This window comes from Clarias gariepinus, chromosome 26 (genome assembly GCF_024256425.1).
Source record: "Clarias gariepinus isolate MV-2021 ecotype Netherlands chromosome 26, CGAR_prim_01v2, whole genome shotgun sequence".
NCBI classification, from domain to species: domain Eukaryota; kingdom Metazoa; phylum Chordata; class Actinopteri; order Siluriformes; family Clariidae; genus Clarias; species Clarias gariepinus.
In genome coordinates, this window is record NC_071125.1 from 3,236,159 (window position 1) to 3,256,553 (window position 20,395).

The following is a 20,395-nucleotide window of genomic DNA, read 5'->3' on the forward strand; positions in this document are numbered from 1 at the left end:
AACTCAAAAAACACTGTACCTAAAAAAAAAAAAAAAAAAGGTTTTCTGATCCTCTAATTAGACTATACAATCATGGTCAAGACTGCTGACTTGACAGTTGACCAGAAAACGAACATTGACACCCTGCACATGGAGGTCATTGCTAAAGAAACGGGCTGTTCACAGAGTGCTGTATTCAAGCACATTAATGGAAAGATTAATGGAAGTACAAAATGTGGTAGAAAAAGGTACACAAACAACTGGGAGAACCAGGGCCTTTAAAGGATTGTGAAACGAAGCCCAGTCAAGAATTTTGGGGGGATTTATTAGGAATGGACTGCAGCTGGAGTCAGTGCTTCAAGAGCCACCATGCACAGACATATTCAGGACATGTGCTACAACTGTCACATTCCTTGTGAGACGTCAGAGGCAATTCATTTGGAAATCAAGGAAGTCTGTACGTCGAAAGGAAAGGCACAGAGTCCAAGCTGCAGCGTCTACCAGGAGGTTTTAGAGCACTTTATGCTTACCTCTGCTGACTAGCTTTATGGAGATGCTGATTTTATCATCCAACAGGATTTGGTACCTACCCACACTGTGTAATACCGTACTAATATCTGGTTTAAGGACCATGGTATCCCTGTGCTTGATGGACCATCAAACTCGCCCAACCTAAACCCTGTAGAAAATCTATAAGGTATCGTGAAGAGGAAGATAAAAGACACCAGAGCAAGTATTGAGAGCTGTACATGATTATACCTTTGAGTGGTGTGTAATATTTAATAATTAAGTAATATTTACATTTTCTAAAACACTCAATTATGGTTAGCTAAGTTGTCATTAGCTGTACACCATAATCATAAAAAATTCAAACATTTATATATATGCATCAGTCTGTGTGTAACGAAGCTATATAATATGCAAGTTTTACTTTTTGAACAGAATTACTGAAATAAATTAACTTTTTGATGATATTCTAATTAATTGAGATGCATCCATATCATGTAATTAAACCATTAAACACATCCATCTATCATACTATATATACACTACACACCCAATATAAATAGAATACAGCACAACAATGTACAACACGGCCAAATGTACGCAAATAGTTTTTATTCCTTTTTATTTTTTATAAAACCATTCTTACAAAACCATCATTTGTTCTAATATTATTGTTTGTAACTGTGTAAAATAATGTCGGTGAATTACATCGGTGTCCATACTGAGCAAAGAAGAGCACAGAGAGGAAGTGTGGTCACAGAACAAAAAAAAAAAAAAAAAACTTTATCCGAGACATCACAGCCATGTTTTCCTACGAAACGAGTAGGAATGTCAGTTCAGCATAATACTGCAATAATACCAAAAAAAAAAAAAAAGAAAAAAAAAAAAATCCAGTGTTAGACAAAGTAAACTAACAAAAGAAAATCTATCATGTGGTACTGGATCAGGAAATGTCCATCTGACTGGGACGACACAGGAATGGGAGCACACGAGCGTTTTCCATTAAGCGCGAAGGAAAAACAACGCAGGAGTGTCTCGAGGAAGGCACGTTCGTGTATTTAAGAGATCTTTGAAAATGTCAGAACACGGACTAAGAATGTGACGGATCGATTGTGGCATTTTGTAGAAAGCGGTAGTTTTGTGAAGACCCGCAGCAGGACGCTTACTTCCTTACATACGTTTAAAGGCTCTCTCTGTCAGACTTGTACTCTGTGCTTTGAACGACGACTCGAGGACCGCTTTCGCTCTGAGAGCTGATTCGACTACAGTGAATAAAACGGGTATTTCTGATTAATTCCGGGTTAGAGTCTTTCGATGTCTCTGTATTTTTTGCGCAGTATAGACACCTGGTCCTTGAACAAAATGGGGTCCAGTCTCATCTGGGAGTGCACGAGAGGCATGCTGCCAAACCAGCTGGCAAATTTGTTCATGCAAGTCTGCCGCTGGGCGAAGTGGTCCGGGTCTGCCCACCGAGAGGCTCGCGACGTCTGCTGGAGGGAGGAGAGCAAGAAAAAAAGAAAAACAAAAGAGAACAGTCACCTTGGTGAAAGCACAAATTTTATAATACAACTCATTTTCCATATGGAGATCATGCGACAGCTATCTGGATTAATATTTCGTTCATGTACGAATAACAGATGTGTGGAAAAGGAGATGAGCTGCAGTCCTAACTGAGGTCAGGTTTAAAAAGAAGAACAAAAAAAAAAAAAAGTTAATTCTCTAAACATTTCGTTTACACGGGATGACTAAATAAAAAAAAACAACAACATTAGCGACATACGTAATAAAGCTTGCATCTATGGTGAACAACAAAAACTTTTCTTTTCTTTTTAAGAATGAATGGTCTATAAACATTTATCGGGGTTCACAAAGTTTGGAACTCGAATTCTGGCAGGACCACAGCTTCTTTGATGAGTGAAAAATTGTCTGAACGTGTGAGCCGTTTGTCGCCTGATTCGTATTCAAATATGAAATACAACAATGGTACTCCACACCGCCCGTTACTGAGAAGAATAAAATCAGCGAGGTAGCCAATCAGAGCGACATCGTAGTAAAACTACTGCTCCTAAAGTAGTCTACTCCAACAAGAAGGAAATGCCAGCTTGTGGTGTTATTTAGTATCATTGTGTAGCCACCAGTGTTGGATGTACTTGATTACTAGAGTACTTGGATTACTTTTTGGATCTTTGGTCCGCCATTTAAATACTTCGTTATTCAGTTATTTTTTCAAAAATGTAATCCATTATTTAGACAATTTATGTAATCCGTGAGCCAGACTGTAGTCATTCCCAATCCATTAGCAGTAGTATTAGTAGTTAACAGATTATGGGCCAAACTTCGATGGTAGAATAATTATAAAGGTCTTGACTAAAACAACATGCATGAGGAATCACAAAAAAGTTTTTTTATTTTCTGCAATGGAAAAGTACTCGAACTAGTTACTTTTATCAGAAAGTAATGCTGTAATGTAACTGATTACTTTTTAATGACAGTAATTTTGTAATGTAATTACTTTAAAAAGTAACGTCCCCCAACACTGGTAGCCACATCACTACACTTCCTAATAATCATTCTGTGAAGGTCTGGTCAAATTCTCACAATCTGAGTTCTGGAAAAAAGAAAAAGAAAAGAAAAAAAAAAAAAGCTTAAATCTGGTACCTGTCCCATCATGGTCTCCTTGTACTGCTTCTTCTGCGTGACTTTGATGGGGGGCATCCTGGTGACAGCAGACACGAGGAAGTTCATGAGGATATCTTCACAGTTTGATAGCTGGTCGACCATGCTCTTCAAGCTGACTGGCAGGTAATTTGTATACAAGTAATTGTAATATCTAGATGTGTAGAAAGAAGGAAAAAAAAAACAACAAAGGTCGTGTGAATGTTTTTCCTACATCAGAATGAGAAAGCCTTCCTTTCTTCTTCTACGAGAAGAGTACAGAGAAAGTTTTTTCTTCACATTTTCTAGCTTGTTAGTAAGCTGGGGTCAGAGATCAAGAAAATCTATGATACAGCATCCATAAAGCAGGTCCAACTTGTTTAAAGGGCTGCAGTAGTGGCAGTGCCAGGGCTTGAACTCATGACCTTCTGATCAGTAGTCCAGAGGCTTTTGAACTATTGAACCACTACTTCAGTCAGAATGTTTTATTGATTCTCTAAGAGCATTTAAAGGGCAATGCTGTAATCAGTTCTTTACCTGTGGTAGAAAGCAGCTCCGGTCAGCACCATCGAATAGTCATTGGTCCATTTAGAGGTATAGCCCCAGCGCTCCTTGTTGACGTCCCAGAAATGGCTCCTGGCTGGATATCCCACAATCCTCTCTGGGAAACTTTGCCAAACAGTGAAGGCGAAATCAACCTACAAGATAAAAAAAAAAAAAAAAAAACATGCTTTGATCTGATCTGACCTTACCTTTCTTTGGTACAATTCTTATCACGCTCTGATATTCTGAGATAAAGAATTCGACGGTATGATGACGAGCCGCGACGTGGCGCCACCTACCTCGGTGGTGGAGAGCACCGTGTCCTCGTCCAGACTCAGGACGGCATCTGTTACGATGGTGCTGTAGGGCAGGAAACGGCTGCTCATCACCTGGAGACATCAGCATAATCTTACAATCTCAAAAAAAAAAAAGAAAAAAAAATCCTTGGAAGGATATTTTCTTGGAACGTTCTCACGGTATGTGAGCACTTGGACGTCTGTTACCCTGCATCTCGTTCATTATGGCGGAACGGTCTGGCAAACCCCTGTAACGTATGACGGTTGTGGCAAACCGGTATCTCCCCGAGTGCATGCAGGTGATCTGATAAAGGTTTTGTGTTTGGTATCCTGATTTTGGCGAAAGTCTTGAGACATGTTACAGTGTATGGCAGGATACTCGCTCTTACCTTACTCTCGCCTTCGATCACGACAACGGGCTGAGAGGTCGCTGGCCAGCGCTGCTTTGCAGGAAGAGGCTTGTCACAGTTCCACAGGATGATAATCTGACAAACGAAAAGGTAGAGATGATGCAAGGCGGTGTGTTTATTGTTCTTACGGATTTGAATCTCTAGGCCTCAAAGGTGTAAAGTTACATAAAGTGTTACAGTACCATTTTTTCCCATATTACACAAAGAGAAACCTGAGAAAAAAAAAAAGAAAAAAAAAAGCTGTCCGAACATACCAGGCCCTATGTGAACAAGTAATTTCCTTCTCGCTAAATCATGAATAAACCGTGATTTTTGAAAAGCCGAGTTAAATTTCCCTTGCCAAACCAAGGCCTGATTACTGCCAGACCTGATGAAGAAAGAAATCTAATCTAATTTAATCGTGCTTAATCACTTAAATAAAACCTGTCTGACTAAGTAAAGCATGTGAAAATTAAAATCTTAAAAAAACAACACAATCTAAAGAAATTCGATAAAGATCAGAAAGTAATTGACATGCATCAGTAAAGTGAAAGTGTTATAAAGCCATTTCTCTATTTCTAAGGCTTTGGGACTCCAGCGAACCATGGTGAGAGCCGTTATCCACCAATGGAGAAAACTTGGAACAGTCGAGAACCGTTCCGGAAGTGGCCGGCCTACCAAAATTACTCCAAAAGCACAACGACGTCTCATCCAGGAGCTCATAAAAGAACCCAGAACAACATTTGAAGACCTGCAGGCTTCACTTGCCTCAGTTAAGGTTGGTGTTTATGATACAAGAATAAGAAAGAGACTGGGGGCAATAATGGCATCAATGGGAGAGTTCCAATGGTGAAACCCACTGTGGACCAAGAAGAGCACGAAGGCTCGTCGTCTCACGTTTGGCAAAGATTTTCTTGTTTATCCTCAAGAGTTTTGGACAAATATTCAGTGGATATTATCAAAACTTTCTGGAAGATGCGCGTCCTGTTACATCTTGCGTAAAAACTAACAGCGTTTCATAAAAAAACTAAACAAAACATTATACCAACAATCAAACATGGTGGTGGTAGTGTGATGGACTGGGGATGTTAAAACAATTCTGCAAAGAAGACAAGACTACAAATTCCTCCACAGCGATGTCAAAGACTTGCTGCAAGTTATCGCAAATACATGATTACAGTTGTTGTTGCCGCCAATAGTGGCACAACCAGTTATTAGGTTTAGGGGCAATTATTTTTGCACATAAGACCAGGCAGGTTTAGACACCTTTTTTTCTTTTCTCCTTAGTGAATGAAATCATCATTCAAAAAGTGCATTTTGTATTTACTCGGGTTATCTTTGCTGTAATATAAAAATTTGTCTGGATCATTTAAATATAATATATATTTTTTAAATCAGGCAAATGCAAGCAAACACTTTTTCACAGCATGTCATGAGTTATCACTGAACCCTCAACATTTGTATATGTTCGTTTTACAGCAGTTTGACTGATACACTGTACATACCTGAGCACAGTACTGGGACTTAGCCACAGATGATAGCAGCTTTAAAATGGGCTGCGACTGCGACACCAGCGGCGTTACAGCGTGAATCACTGCCGAGAACCTCTGCTGCGGTTTGATACCTGCGGACAGAGGTGTGTACATCATCAGGCCTTAAAATCTTTCAGTAGGAAAAGAAAAAATAAGGTTCATTTGGACACTGAACACCTAATACAACCACAACAGAATCTAACAAGTATTTTATCTAAATATTGTGCACTAAAGTTAATTAGGCACACACACACACACACAGATATATATATACACATACACATACTGGTGATGTAATTACACAAATTTAGGACCAGGCAGCATTCTTTAAAAGAAACCTCATTATTTGTGGCAAAGTTTAATATGTCCTCTGGGAGACATAAAAAATAATAATTTAACTATAATTACTCACTATAATTACTAACAGTAATTAGCGGAACAAAACATTTTTAGCAAACGTCCTGCAATCGGAACCAGAAATATTGGCACCCTGTAAAAAAGAACAAGTTAAAATGGATCGCTACGATAATGAATTCTTCACCAAACTAACAACGTCAGAACAGGTTTGTTAAATTACAACACAATAAAATGTTTTTTTTTTTTTTCTTCTTTCCTGTCCCAAACACACAATTCTTAAATTCTTATAAAAATATATATTTTTTAAATAACTGACATCATAAAAAATATATTTTTTGGCAATTTTTTCTGTTAAAATTGTTGACAATAATAACAACAACAACAACAAACATTTAAATCATAGCATATAATATTTAATAAATCACTGACAATATTTTTTTGCCATTCAAACAACTGGAACATATATTTTGTCAAATTATTAAATTATAATTTTTCCATTTAAACAAACAGAACATCTTTTTTTTAAATTAAAATACAATTTCTATAATAATATTACATCAATAATAAAAAATACAATAATTGATTTATTAAACTATTCCAGATCTTAACTGTTGACATTTCTTCGTCAAAATGTAAAAGTATCTGCAATTACCACCTTCACACATTCGAACCCTCGACTCTGGAGACGTGAAGCTACAATGCTAACCATTACACTAGCAAACCCAAAATACAAGAACATTTAAAATAAAACATAATTTATAGAAAATGAAGGACACTAAAAGCCAGAAAGCACCATGAAGCGTAATTCATACACTGAGTTCCGCTGTAGCGTTCCATTATCATCAGCACTTCTTTTGGGAAAATAAATGCACTACATAAGTGTGTGTGTGTGTGTGTGTGTGTGTGTGTGTGTGTGTGTGTGTGTGTAGCGAGTGGGCAACTCACCGAGCGCTGCGTAGTAGAAAGGGAAGTGTCCCAGGTGGGTGGAGTACTGCGGCAGGGTGAAGAGACCTCCGGGCAGGTTGTTCCACATCACGCTGCTGCGGCTTAGGTGCTGCAACACGCGGTCATGGATGATCTAAAAGAGAAGCAGCAACGGATAGAGTTCAAGAACAAATCAGAGAGCATAAACAATGTGTTTGGAAACCTACAAACTAAATTTGAACCGATACTCTGAGAAAGGTGAAAGTTTCTTAAAGAGAATCGTTACTGGTGACGAGACACAGATTCATCACTACGAGTCCAAGAGTAAACGGCGGCGTATGAAACAGAAACATCCTCAATCACCAAGCGAGAAAAAGTTTAAAGGTCGACCATCAGCTGGAAAATTCATGAATGCTTACAGTTTTCTGGGATTCTCAAGGGCCAAAAGTATTGGAACATCATCAGGAAAAAGGTTATTCAACAGGGCTCGGCACAATGAGACGCTTATCAAAGAGCTGAAGACTAAACTTTAGAAAAAACGCAGAGGACCCATATCCAAGAGCGCCATGACGACGATGCACGTCCGCACTGTCGACACTTTGCAAGTCGATGCCACTGAAAGCAGCCCTACAGGTACGAAGAGTCACTGCTGACGAACAAGTGCGGTCAGCAGCGCATCCGTGTCTCTCGCAACTCGGCCGAAGACATTTTTTAATGGGGGAATACGGAAGCATTATACGAAATATTGAACAGCAAGGACATTAAAGCTGAAAAATTATGTCTTTTATATAGTTGCTTAAAATAAATTCTTCAGCTAGAGTGCGTATAATTTTTGACTCACCCTCGTAGGATATCGCAAAGAGCAGGAAATTAGAATCCTGATATAAAAAAAAATACAAATCCAGAGTGTGTCGTATTTATATGGAAATGAAAGCAGTGATATTAACAGCTGACGTTATTGTTTTGTTCTTCTCTAATAAACGACTGGTTTCGATAAACTCACCCTATATTTAACGCGTCATAAGCAAAATGGAACGTGCAGCCGTGACTCACTTACCATATTTACTCATTTCACATATTTAGTCACTGTCTGTCCAGAGGGACTGAAACTTCCCCACTGCTAATAAAATCATCGCTATTTATTCAATTTTAAAAATAAGAACACAAACATCCAGTGTTAATTGTTAATAAAATTTAATACCGTATTTCTTTCTCTAATGCAATGACGCATTTAAAAAATTTGCTTACACTTGCTAATTCCACAATTTCATTGGATTTAAACCTGTTGCATTAATACGAAGGGTGTTCAAGTCAAACCGGGACTTATGATGAAATTTCTATTGAATGAAAAGATTTCCGAAAAGACAGACTGGAGAGGACGTACCTGCTTATAGCTGCTGTAAAGCAACCAATAACAGGACATAAGTTGTCTTGTAGATTCTCCATAATTTTCAATGAATATTGAATGAAAAGCGATGATATTTCTGCTGTGTAAAAGCGATTAACGTTTACAGACATCAAGCACAGTACGGTGATGTGACTCTTATGAATGGTGCAAATGTTGCATCCTGACTGTGGGACGCATCTGTCTGTGGGAAGTGTACAGACAATCACTCACCAACACCACTTGCACATTACAGGAACTCGACTGGGAGTTATTGCAACATACACAGTATAGTCCTGACCTCACTCCAAGCCATTTCCACATGTCTGGGCCATTAAAGGGGTTCTTGGGAGGCCGGGGTTTCAGATGTAAAGCAGCAAGTACCGATAAAACTTTATACCTTGATAGTATCCAAGCACTAGTGAAACGCTGGAATAAGTGGATTAGTGTAGCAGGGGATTATATCAAGAAATTAAGGGAGTTTTTTTTTTTTTTTAAACATAAATCCCAGTTTGACTTTAACACTCCCTTACATTAACACTAAGATAACCTGGACCAACACCAGATAGAGGAACCGATTGGAAAAGACTGGATGTAAGTTGTGTAAAATCTTAAATATAATATAAATATAATATTTGTAAAACATTTCTCACATCTTTCTAGAAGGATTATGGCACTGTATATACACTGATATTCGAGATGCTGGATCACCCATGCTCACGCGCACACACACACACACTTACTTCACAGATAGGGGCAATTTAGAGTAATCAATGACATGTTTTCTGGGACTGGAGGAACTGGCAGTGAGAACCAAAAGCATTTCCACATGGAAGAAAATAAACGCCTCTATCAGTTCGCAAATAGACCTCCATCTCCTCAAACCCATGTTTCATCTCTCGGCTATAAATCCCTGCGCAACAGCAAGGCCCGGGTGTCTCTTACCCAGCAGGCCCTTGGACACTTCCTCCAGATACTGTACGGTATGTGCAAGAAACCAGAGCTCCTTCAGGACTGCTTCGACTCGGTAATTAATCGAGCACAGAACAGCGAGAGCGCCACGTCTTAAACCGAGGGGAAAAAAAGCAGAGGAGCCTATCGTCTGTTACAGACCTATGTGGAGCCATTACTGCTGGAGGAATATAAAAATTTAATGAGGGCATGTCTTAAATGCAGTGAAGGATGTTCATCGATCGTGAGGGTTAAACTCTAGAGAGGAGAAGAGTGTACTGTACCTCCAGTGTAGTGAGCACGATCTTCTCTACCGAGGAAAAGTACGCCTCCCAAAGAAACTGCGTCTGCTGCCGGAGCGAAAGGATCTTGTCCTGGTGAATGGAGCGGATAGTAGAGGGGATCTGTAGAGCGAAAAAAAAAAAAAAGTTTATCGTAAATAATTGCAATAATTTTTTCCCCACAAGGTTTATTGATTTTTAAGGTGATTTTTTTCTTACAGTTTGCAGCTATAATATTAAGATGTATATATCTAGTCTATGTGATGCTTCACCTTAAAACATGCATGAATTAAGAAATTAAATGTTATAAATGCACTTTAATTCTATTCATTCTATTCTTTTTCTATGTAAAAGTGTTCAAAAGCAAAGGTCTTGGGGTTTGCACCTATAAATTATTTAGCATTAATCGATCTTGCCACGACTCGACCTGAAAAACGAACGGTTAATAATTAAAGAACACACAATTATCAAAAGAGTCTCCTTGGGTCAAGAGAAAAGAAAAATCTAAAATTATATAACCATAAATAAAATCATTTAGAATCCGAGTAACACACTGGTAATATGATTTACATTACAGACAAATTTTTATACTTTTTGTGTTTCCAGACATCAGCACAGGGCCAAATATATACACATACACACATCACATGCACACCTAATATTTGGTTGAACGCCCCTTTGCAGGTTTCCCCCTAACAGATGCATAAACGAGCATAAACAAGCTTCTGGATAAAATTCTGGTTGGATATTTGACCTTCCTTCTTGGCAGAATTGATAGTTGATCAGTTACATTTGTCTGTTTCCTGGAGCACATCTGATGATTCAATATTTTTGATAGGACTGAAGCTTCTTCAGACGCTTAATGAAAGCCTCCTTTATTTGGTCCACACTGAATGTTCTAGCTGATGATTTGAAGTTCTGCTGAAGAACGTTGAGGTATACTTCTCATTACTCCAAGTAGCCTTAAAGTAAGATGTAAATCATCACCATCATGCTGAACAGCTGCTACAGTGTTATTGTGTTTGAATGCCTCACCATTACTCCTCCAAACATACCCCTGGTCAAAACTTCCCTCCAGACCGGAAAGTGGTTGGTCAAAAGATTAAGGTTCTGGGATACTGATCAGAAGATTGAAGGTTCAAGCCCCCGCACTGCCAAGCTGCCACTATTCAGACCTTGAGCAAACACGTTATCTCTGTTATGCTGTATCCTGACTGCTCTGACACCAGGAATTTTTTTTCTCACTATGCTGTAATAATAATCAAATATTTTTTTCTTCTTCCTAATTTAGTCGTGTCCAATTTCTCCCAGTCACTAGGGGGCTCCCACATTAAGGCTACTACCACTCAGTCGGAGGGGCCGAAGGCTATCGTGTGTTTTCTCCGAACCACGGACGCCAGCCGAATGTATCTTTTCGAACTGCTCGCTCACGCACCGTTAGGGGCGGCGTAACACACTCGGAGGACAGCGCTATCCGCTCCTTCCACTCACGTGTGCTCACAGACGCCCCTTATTGGCTGTAGAGCCGTGATTAATGTGGAAGCCCCCTAGTGACTGGGAGCACCAAGTACCTCTCATCCCTCCCCACTGAGAGAGCTCAGCCAATCAGCTCTCTCCAGACCTCCGGCTGCGAGAGGTTACAGCATCACCCGGGAATCGAACTTGCAATCTCCGGATAATAGGACGGGTGCTTTACCACTGTGCCACTCTGAGATTCTAATCTTTCCTGGATAGACGAATTTAGGTCCATGGTGATCAAGCTGACTTGATTGTAGACAGCGACTCTGGTGTCCCAGCAGTTTCCAGTTTATGGCACAACCGTGCTTTGGTGGTTCCTAGGTTCCTGGCTGCAGCTCCCAAGAACTTATTCTTATGTACAAGTTGAATCTGTAGTTGATTAGAAATGGCTCTAAGAGATGTTCCTGATTTGTGTATATTGTATCCATCATCCTCCTTCCCAGATCTGGACTGAGCTCCTTGGACTTTCCCATTCCACTGTGTGTTGATCAATCCACTGGTGTCATGTTAAACCAACATTTTTGTGTCTTACAGAGAAGCTACCAGCTGTAGTCAATCACCACCACAAAAAAAAAAAGTTAAGGTGCCTTGGGCTTGGCAATTAAAAGCCATTCAGCCATTTTAGCAATACTGAATTAGTAATCAAGTGGGTATAGGCATGTTTTTGCCCTGTACTATTACATGAAGGGTGTCTATGTGTAAGAGTAGGTCATATTGTTGATGTGTAAAGAGTTTGTAGAAATAGTTAAAAGGTTCAAGCTAAACATAATCTGATCAGCTTTGATGTAATCAGTGATATTATTTTAGGTTGAAGCCCACGTCTGTCTGTCTGTCTGTCTGTCTGTCTGTCTGTCTGTCTGTCTGTCTGTCTGTCTGTCTGTCTGTCTGTCTGTCTGTCTGTCTGTCTGTCTGTCGTTTCAGGTCCTCCAATGTATGAAATGTACCGGTATCACTGAAAGAACGAGCTCTGACCAATGTAAAAACAAAACCTCTCTTTTATTTATACAGATTAAAAATTAATTTAATTTACATTTTCCCTTTTACAAGTGCGGACATTCCTGTATATTTTTGATGCACAGACGTTTTCACTTGGATATCACTGACTGCTTTTATTAAATAAAATCTGTTTCATTTGGTTGATGCTTTTAACTGCAGGAATGAAAAAATAAATGCATAAAGAAATCTTAATCTGCATCCACAAACATTTTTCTTCTTAAAAGAAGTCAGCGTGACAGCTTAAAGAAGCCTGCACTTATTAAACAAGTTGATATTTATCTATTAAACAAGGCTCTACATTAGATTTTCTAACACTAACAGCTGAATAATTCAGTTCTATAAGGCTGATGGGTCCGGTACGGAGCCACAGATGACAGTTTTAAGGACGCGATCGCTTCTATAACACCCCAGTCACCAGGCAATTACAGGAATGTATTCGGCTGTAATGGTGTTGAGACAGCGAGTGCGGTCAGAGGCGTATTAAACGTGCGAGCGTGCGACTCGTCTCAGACAGAACCTGTCACTCTTCTAACCCCGCTGTTCCCTTTGGCTCTAAGCTGCACGCGGGAGACGCAGGGTTCAGTTCCAGCATTTCAATTGCACTGCGGCTGGTTCGGAAAATCCTCTCTGGGGCCTTTAGACAGCGGCGGTGTCAGCGTGTGAAAATATTTAGTGGCACAACTTTTATAAATGTGTTTTAGCTGAAGAAGGAAGGGAAAGTAAAAGAATTATATGAGAACTGACTTGAAAGCAAAACACAAAGTTAAAATATTGATTAGATAAAATAAAAAATTTGTTTTAAAAAATCTGAATGGTTCTTTGTAACGAGATAAATACGCCGACTGGGAATTAACGCATCTTAAAGCCGGAGCAGCAAAATTTTTTTAATCTAAAATAATGTCACTACAGAGTTCTTTTCCCTTTCCTCATAATAAAATCGGACTTGATTTTGAAACCATAAAATCGAAATAAGGAATGAAATGCATTTCAGACAAGATATAGCTCCTCCCACCTGTGTGGAGTCAGACCATATATAGCTCCTCCCACCTGTGTGGAGTCAGACCAGATATAGCTCCTCCCACCTGGGTGGAGTCAGACCAGATATAGCTCCTCCCACTTGGGTGGAGTCAGACCAGATATAGCTCCTCCCACCTGGGTGGAGTCAGACCAGATATAGCTCCTCCCACATGGGTGGAGTCAGACAAGATCTAACCCCTCCCACATGGGTGGAGTCAGACAAGATCTAGCTCCTCCCACCTGGATGGTCTCAAGACTAAAATCAAGAAGGTGGCAACACACTTTGTTTCACACACTGAAAAAGTATTAGGGACAGGAATCACTAGGGATGTCTCGATACCTAGGTGCTGATTTGATTTAGGATTCTGTAAAAAAAAAAATATATATATAATAATTTAAAAAAATATATAAATATATATAGATATTTTTTTTGTTATATACTATTTTTATCATGATTTTATAAATATCACTCACTCATCGTCTATTCCGCATTTTTTAATTGCCTACTTTGGACTGTGGGAAAAAAACGGAGTACTTGGAGGAAACCCACCAAGCACGGGGAGAACATGCACAAACTCCACGCACACAGACCCTGAGGCGGGAATTGAACCCGGACCCTGGAGATATAAGGCAACAGTGCTAACCACTTAGCCACATTGCCGCCATTTTTTTTTTTTATCTCGATTCAATATTACATATTTTTTGTAAAGATTTTGTGTGAATCGTTTAGAGCACCACCTGTAGGATTATAGAGGAACTGCAACATTTTCCCAAAATCAGTCATTATTATTAAACAGAGCTATACTTAACCATGTTTATTAGTGATGGTGGAAATTTGTGGGTCTCGATTCTTTTGTTGGACCAAGTCTGGCCCCACCCAATAGACTTTTGGATCTACAGTTATTATATTACCATGACCGCCCTGAAAACTGATTATTTCCCAATATCTCCAAATTCTAAACAATGCTTTATTCCCCACAACAATATATCAGCTTTGCTCGTCATTGAAACCCCTCTTTAACACAACTTAACTACATAACTTTGGTTTCAAAGCACTTGCCACCGCTTAATCCTAAACAAACACCTCCTGAGTGGACCTTTTATCACATCTATGGAAGTTGCCGATGCGGTGTGAGGAGTACGTACCTGTAAAAGCAGCCTCTCGTCTCCGATGACGGCAGCCGTGTTCCAGTCAATGACCTCGGAGAAGGGGAGCTCCCATCCGTTACTGAGAACCACAGGAACACAGGCGGCCTACACACACACACGAACACTCATTACAACTGTAATTTATCACTGCATAGTACATTTATCATATGCAAATTATAGTTACTGAATTTATGCAGGGAGCGTTCCTGAATTTGTCTCAACGGACACCTCTAAAGTGAGCATGGAGGAATGTGAAAGCTGGAAAAACATGGTTCGGTTTGAGACAGAAAAACTTTAATTGTAGCGGAGAGAAATGGAGCTGATGTAAAGATCAGAAGTGGCACAGAATGGGTGGTTAGAAAACAGATAGCGAGAGTGAGAGGAAACCCAGCAGGACATCGGGATGATAAAGCTTTAGCCGGCGGCTATGGGGAGAGTTTCAGTGTGGTCTCCCACCCCGCAGCTGACAGCTTCTGTAAACGCGCTCGTATGGAAGCTCGACGTAAAATAACACACTGCTACGCGGGGCGTCACACACGAGATTTCAGTTCGACAAACCGCTTCAGGATGGATTGCTCCGGTGAGGTTAAAATGGTAGCCGGCGCTGACGCAGATGCTGACTCGAGACAAAAACTGATGACCAGTAACACACTTCAGGGTGCGCAGTTACAGGAAAACAATCAATGGTTATCATTTACTTGGAGAAAATGCTGATACGAGATAAATATAATAGTTTTTCCAATGACACTATTATTACTTTTATATGAGGTATTTTTATAAACGGTATGAAGGGCGTTCAAGTCAAAGTGGGACTTTTAATTTTACAGAATAACAGGGTTTTTTTTTTACTTCATATTTGTCAAACTGTTGTTGCACTCTATACAAGGAATAAAGCTTCATGACGAAATGTTGATAATTCCAAACTTTGGAGTGGTAGCGGTGGGACGTGATTCATTTATTCACTGCGTAACTAAAAGCTGTAACGATCCTGAGGCGGACATCATGAATAATCTAAATGCTTTGGCATCACTGAATGCTTTAGGCCACGCCCCTCAAAGTTCAAAAGCGAAATGTATCAGAAATGTAACATAAATGCGATATAGATGTTCAAATCCGTGTTAGAATGTGTAAATCACAAAAAAAATCAAAAAACACAAATATAAAATTGCTATACTTCAATTTAATCGAGTATGCAATTTAATCAATTGTTTGTGGGTCGATTTAATTAAGTAAATCGATTTAAAAATTGAAAACTGACTCTTCGATTCACTATATTAAATCGTTTTAAATTATTTTACAAATAATTTTTTTTAAATCCCTAAAAGTACATCACAGCTTCAGCAGGCAACATGAAACCGCTTCCATTTCCGCAAATATGCGTGTTTTACGAGATTATCGTTCTTCTTCTTTTAACTTTATGAGCGATTGGTGCAACGCCGCCACCTGCTGGACTGGAGCGTGGTGCAGAAGCTTGGCAGGAGAAAAAGAAAATCGCCTTGTCAGGGACGTGACGTTTAAACCGCCAAAACCACAAGCTACAATGCATTAGATACTCATTAGTTTAGACTTATTAGATACTTTCAACAGTTAATACATGAAACGGAAAACTAGAACAAATACATCAGCTTGAGGGAAGTCAGACGGTAAACATTAGTTTACAAAGTGCTATTAAATGAAATCGAAACGAATCAAGAGTCTACACAGCTCAGAGTAGAGTTCACACCTGTCTATCTAATGCAGAAAAACAGGAAGGTGTGTGTGTGTGTGTGTGCGTGCATCTGACATTTTGCATCTAACAGACTTTCATTACTTCTATTATTGGATTAAACAGGGCATTAATCTATTCCACTATTCCAGATTATTTCATTAACTGTGAAGTGAACTTTTTGCTCTATACCTTAATATGCCTTAATCATGAAACACAGACACACACACACACAATAGTCTGATGATACAAAAAGATGAAACACAACGTTGGGAAATGATCACAAAGTATCAATCCAATTACATCTTAAAACGCCTCGCTTCATTTATTGCATCTCTCTCTCTTTTTCCCACCCGCAACAGACCAGATTCAGCTGTGCGTAATTTCGAATCGGCGTTAACAAAAACCAGAGTCACGGCGTGTTGTATAACGGCGTCCCACGACGGCGCACAATAACAACAGCAAACGGGCCTCTCTGAACCGATCCCCTGTTCGCGTGAACGTGTACTAAACCGTTCGATGTTTAACAAGGTTCGTGCTTTGGTTTTGTGCGTCCGTGTCCTGCCGCTAATCTGTTAAGCGGGACGCCGCTGCGCGATTGGCTGACGCTCACTCGCCTTAATCCCTTCGGCGTCGTTAACCGGATCTGCAGAAATGCTCGTCGTTACAGTCGCAGAGCAACGTCGCCGCTACATTACACATGCAAAGCTTTAAAATAATAAAAAGGGAAAGAGGGGAAATAAAGCAGCGGCATACAAAGTGTGTGTGTGTGTGTGTGTGTGACTAGAAAATCAGATCAGGACAGAGGATAAGTGCGATATCTACTGTAACACTCGCACACTTTGGCGCGTCGTAATGATGCCTAGGAAAATGCAAAGTTTTTTTTGTACAGCAAAGTGAAGTTTGAAACCAGATTTCATTAATTGAAAATTAGGAGTGAAAAAGGTGTGGCCCATGTTCCTGTCAATCACAGAGAAAGAGGTGTGGTCTGTGAATGTATCAGAATACAGCACCATCTTTCTCAAATTAATGTAAGGAAATGAATCGACACCAACGTAAAGACGAAAGTGGGTCAATAGCACTTACAGAACAATCATGACCTGAAAAAACACAACTCGCCTGTAAAGCCTCGAGGAAGCGGAAGGAGCCCAGGCGGCGTCCTCTAGGCACCAGACAAAAGGTAGAGTTGTGCAACATTTCTTTGTAGTCATACCTAGAAATAAAAAACAGAAAAAAGATACACTGTCATTAAGCGGTCAGACACTGTCATTATTTTTGTTTTTCAGTTCTGTGCAAAAGTCTAAAACCTCCATTTCTTCATACTGAATGACATTAAATGATGTACAGTAGATTAAACAAAAGAGATGAGAACAAATGTTTTACTGTGACAGGATACAAAGTGCCTAGAGATTCTTCTAAAAATGATTTGTTTATGTATCAACCTCAGCAGCGACCTCATTTCCCCTCTCGTCTGTTTCAACCACTCAACATTTAGCATCACCAAAGGAATTAGTGTGTGGGTGAACTCGTTTAATAGGACAGTGGTGACTCAAAACAGTTAAAGCTGTGGGTTACTCATCAGAAGGTCAGAGGTTCGAGCCCCAGCACAGCCAAACAATCACTCTACTGAGGTGTTGAGGAATGCTCTTAATCCTATCTACTCTAGGAGCGCTGTATTCTGACTGACTCTATGCTCTGACTGTACGGTGGTGTGTGGCAATAACCCAAAGCCGTACAGATCAATAACTCAATGATTCAAAGCTAAGTTCTTCTAATGATGCAGTGGGCTGTATGAGGAAAAAAAAGATCAAACCAGGCCGTTCCATTAAAGGAAAGGGGGCCAATCAAGGAGTTCCTGGGAGGCCAGAATTTCAGACGTAACAGGCAGTCCAAACATGGCTCTGGGGTATTCAGAAAACATTTTACCTAAACGCTATCCAAGCGCTAGTGAAACACTGGGGTAGGTGTGTAAGTGTAGCTAAGAATTATATCGAAAGAAATAAAGGAAGAATTTAGTCTCAGAGCTATTATTATTCTGCATAATCAAAAGCCCCGGATTGACTCGAACACCACCATGGTAATCTTAAATAAATTAAAATAATAATAATAATTATTATTAGCTGAACTTCGTCTGCATTCATTACAATAGATCTTTGAACTCCACACACACAAATCGAACCCCGACCCATATAAAAGTCATTGTTTTTTAATAATGTCATAGTGGAATATTTATTTTTTATTTTAAAAGCGAGACAAGTCTGTTCAAGGATCTGATTGATTAGCTGGAAATTGAAACACGAGGATCTGTTGGAGGCGTGAACGTGATTAACAGTCAAGGACACGAACAGGATGATCAGTCAAGGATGCAAAGGCGATGCCACAACCACGACCATTTGTCATGAATGTACACACACACACACACACACACACACACACACACACACACTTTTAACAAACTTAAAGTTGCTACCTAGGAATTCCAGTACAGTCCAATGCTCATTTTCTCTGCCTTGTGATGTCCTGACTATGATACGTCCTGTATCAGTCACCTGGTGTTGGGTAACAAAATTGGGATTTCAATCTACTGTATATCTAATGTTCTCTGTCTATTCATTTCCTGGTCTTTTATTAAAAGAAAAAAAAAAAAAAAAACCAACACCAGTCCTGAACAACACTGCACTCTGAACTATCGCTGACACTCTCAGACACCGTGTTTACCGCCCCGGCGCCCTCATTGACTCCAACAATCAACAGTTGGCTTCGCTCGCTGATCTGAACTGATAACATCGGAACAGCAGGAGAACCGTGTTTCCGCTGTCTTACGCTCTGAAATGCTTCGGCCCCTTTGTGTGTGTGTGTGTGTGTGTGTGTGAACCCGGTGCTCTGACGAGAGGTCACGGGAGGCCATGTGCACTTGAACTGATTCTCTACTAGGGGATACTGTAAGTAATAAAGTTAAAAAATAGGCGCATTTATCCTGCACAAACACCTACATCTGAAGTGAGGTGATGTGCAGAAACGTGACCTCGATGACCCTGTCTCAGTCAGAGGGGAAAAAAAATTTGAGCGTCTCTGTCGGCGCTTGGCTTAAAGAGCTGTTTGGAATTCCTAATTGAACATTCCTTCGCTGTTCCCAACGCCGAGGCCTGTCTGTCCCGGTTCCTCCACCTCCTCCTTATCATCCTTCGGCAGATTCTCAGGCTTTTTTTCCCCTCTTTCTTACAGGCTCGCTATCTCTAATCTAGAAAAAAATGAAAGAAAACGGAGACATTCCGACCCTTATTCGTTTTTGGGACAGGCCGATCTTGATATACATCGAATCGGGTTACAATAAATCTTCCATCGTGTGGCTTTTGGGAATGAACTCGTTGCTCCTTATCGGTGAGGTTTAGGGATCGGTGGAGAAGGAGTCGCGGCGCTGCACTCGCCGAGCGTTCTCACATGCATCACTGAAATCTGCCTTCATCACAAGCGCAGGTCAAGTTGCACCGCGTCTCTAAGAAAAGCTAATGCATCGCAGCTCGGCGCCTTTGCGAGTCTGAACACACACACACACACACACACACACACACACACACACACACACACACACTAATGCTGTTTAGCTGACACTTCCACCTCATGTTACACCGCCAGCAGGATGAAGAAATCCTGGTAAGTACACCGTGAATGTTCTGAATCGTGACACTTCCTGGTTTCCAGTACACGATCTTAAGCCGCCCAAATGTAAAAAAATTATAAATAAAAAACTAACACACACACAGCTTTGGATTAACACCTTTTGCCTTAAATAATGACCATGACATAGTTTTGATAACCTTATCTAACGTCACGATGTTTATTTTCGTCCAGAGTCGCATTAATTTCCCACCAGGATCTTGTTGTGATGGGAGGATCGGAAAACCTTCTCCAGCACATCCCAAAGATTCTCAGTGGGGTTGAGGTCAGGACTCCATGTTGGACAATCCAACATCTAAAAATCTCATCTGATGAATCCTGGCATCGTCATCTTCGAATATGCCTGTGCCATCAGAGAAGTAAAAATCCATGGATGGGAAAAAAATAAAAAATCAGGGTGTGCATTCACAAAGCTTCTCAGAATTCTCTCCGAGAGCTCCTATCTTATATTTCTTCTTTCCACCATTTTGTCCTCTGCTATAGAAACACTTCAGCCTCCTAACAGTCCTCCTCTCTACTCTTTACCTTAGGATG

At 40.1% G+C, this 20,395-nt stretch overlaps 1 protein-coding gene across 2 annotated transcripts in view; it reads right to left on the bottom strand.

Annotated features, from left to right (window-relative positions):
• Nucleotides 1-1,081: 1,081 nt before the first annotated feature.
• The window catches only part of ext1a (exostosin glycosyltransferase 1a), a 62,574-nt gene continuing 43,260 nt past the window's right edge, over nucleotides 1,082-20,395 (bottom strand). Inside the window, exons 2-11 of one of the 2 annotated variants that reach the window (XM_053487938.1) lie at nucleotides 17,303-17,396; nucleotides 14,476-14,583; nucleotides 9,802-9,921; nucleotides 7,204-7,336; nucleotides 5,875-5,993; nucleotides 4,370-4,465; nucleotides 3,984-4,073; nucleotides 3,679-3,839; nucleotides 3,145-3,316; nucleotides 1,082-1,973 (exon numbers count right to left, since the gene is read on the bottom strand). In XM_053487938.1, the coding sequence (XP_053343913.1) occupies nucleotides 1,788-1,973; nucleotides 3,145-3,316; nucleotides 3,679-3,839; nucleotides 3,984-4,073; nucleotides 4,370-4,465; nucleotides 5,875-5,993; nucleotides 7,204-7,336; nucleotides 9,802-9,921; nucleotides 14,476-14,583; nucleotides 17,303-17,396 (1,279 nt within the window). In that variant the 3' untranslated portion in view covers nucleotides 1,082-1,787. Of the gene's footprint in view, nucleotides 1,977-3,144; nucleotides 3,317-3,678; nucleotides 3,840-3,983; nucleotides 4,074-4,369; nucleotides 4,466-5,874; nucleotides 5,994-7,203; nucleotides 7,337-9,801; nucleotides 9,922-14,475; nucleotides 14,584-17,302; nucleotides 17,397-20,395 lie in introns of both variants that reach the window. The other variant, XM_053487937.1, reaches the window with a different exon arrangement.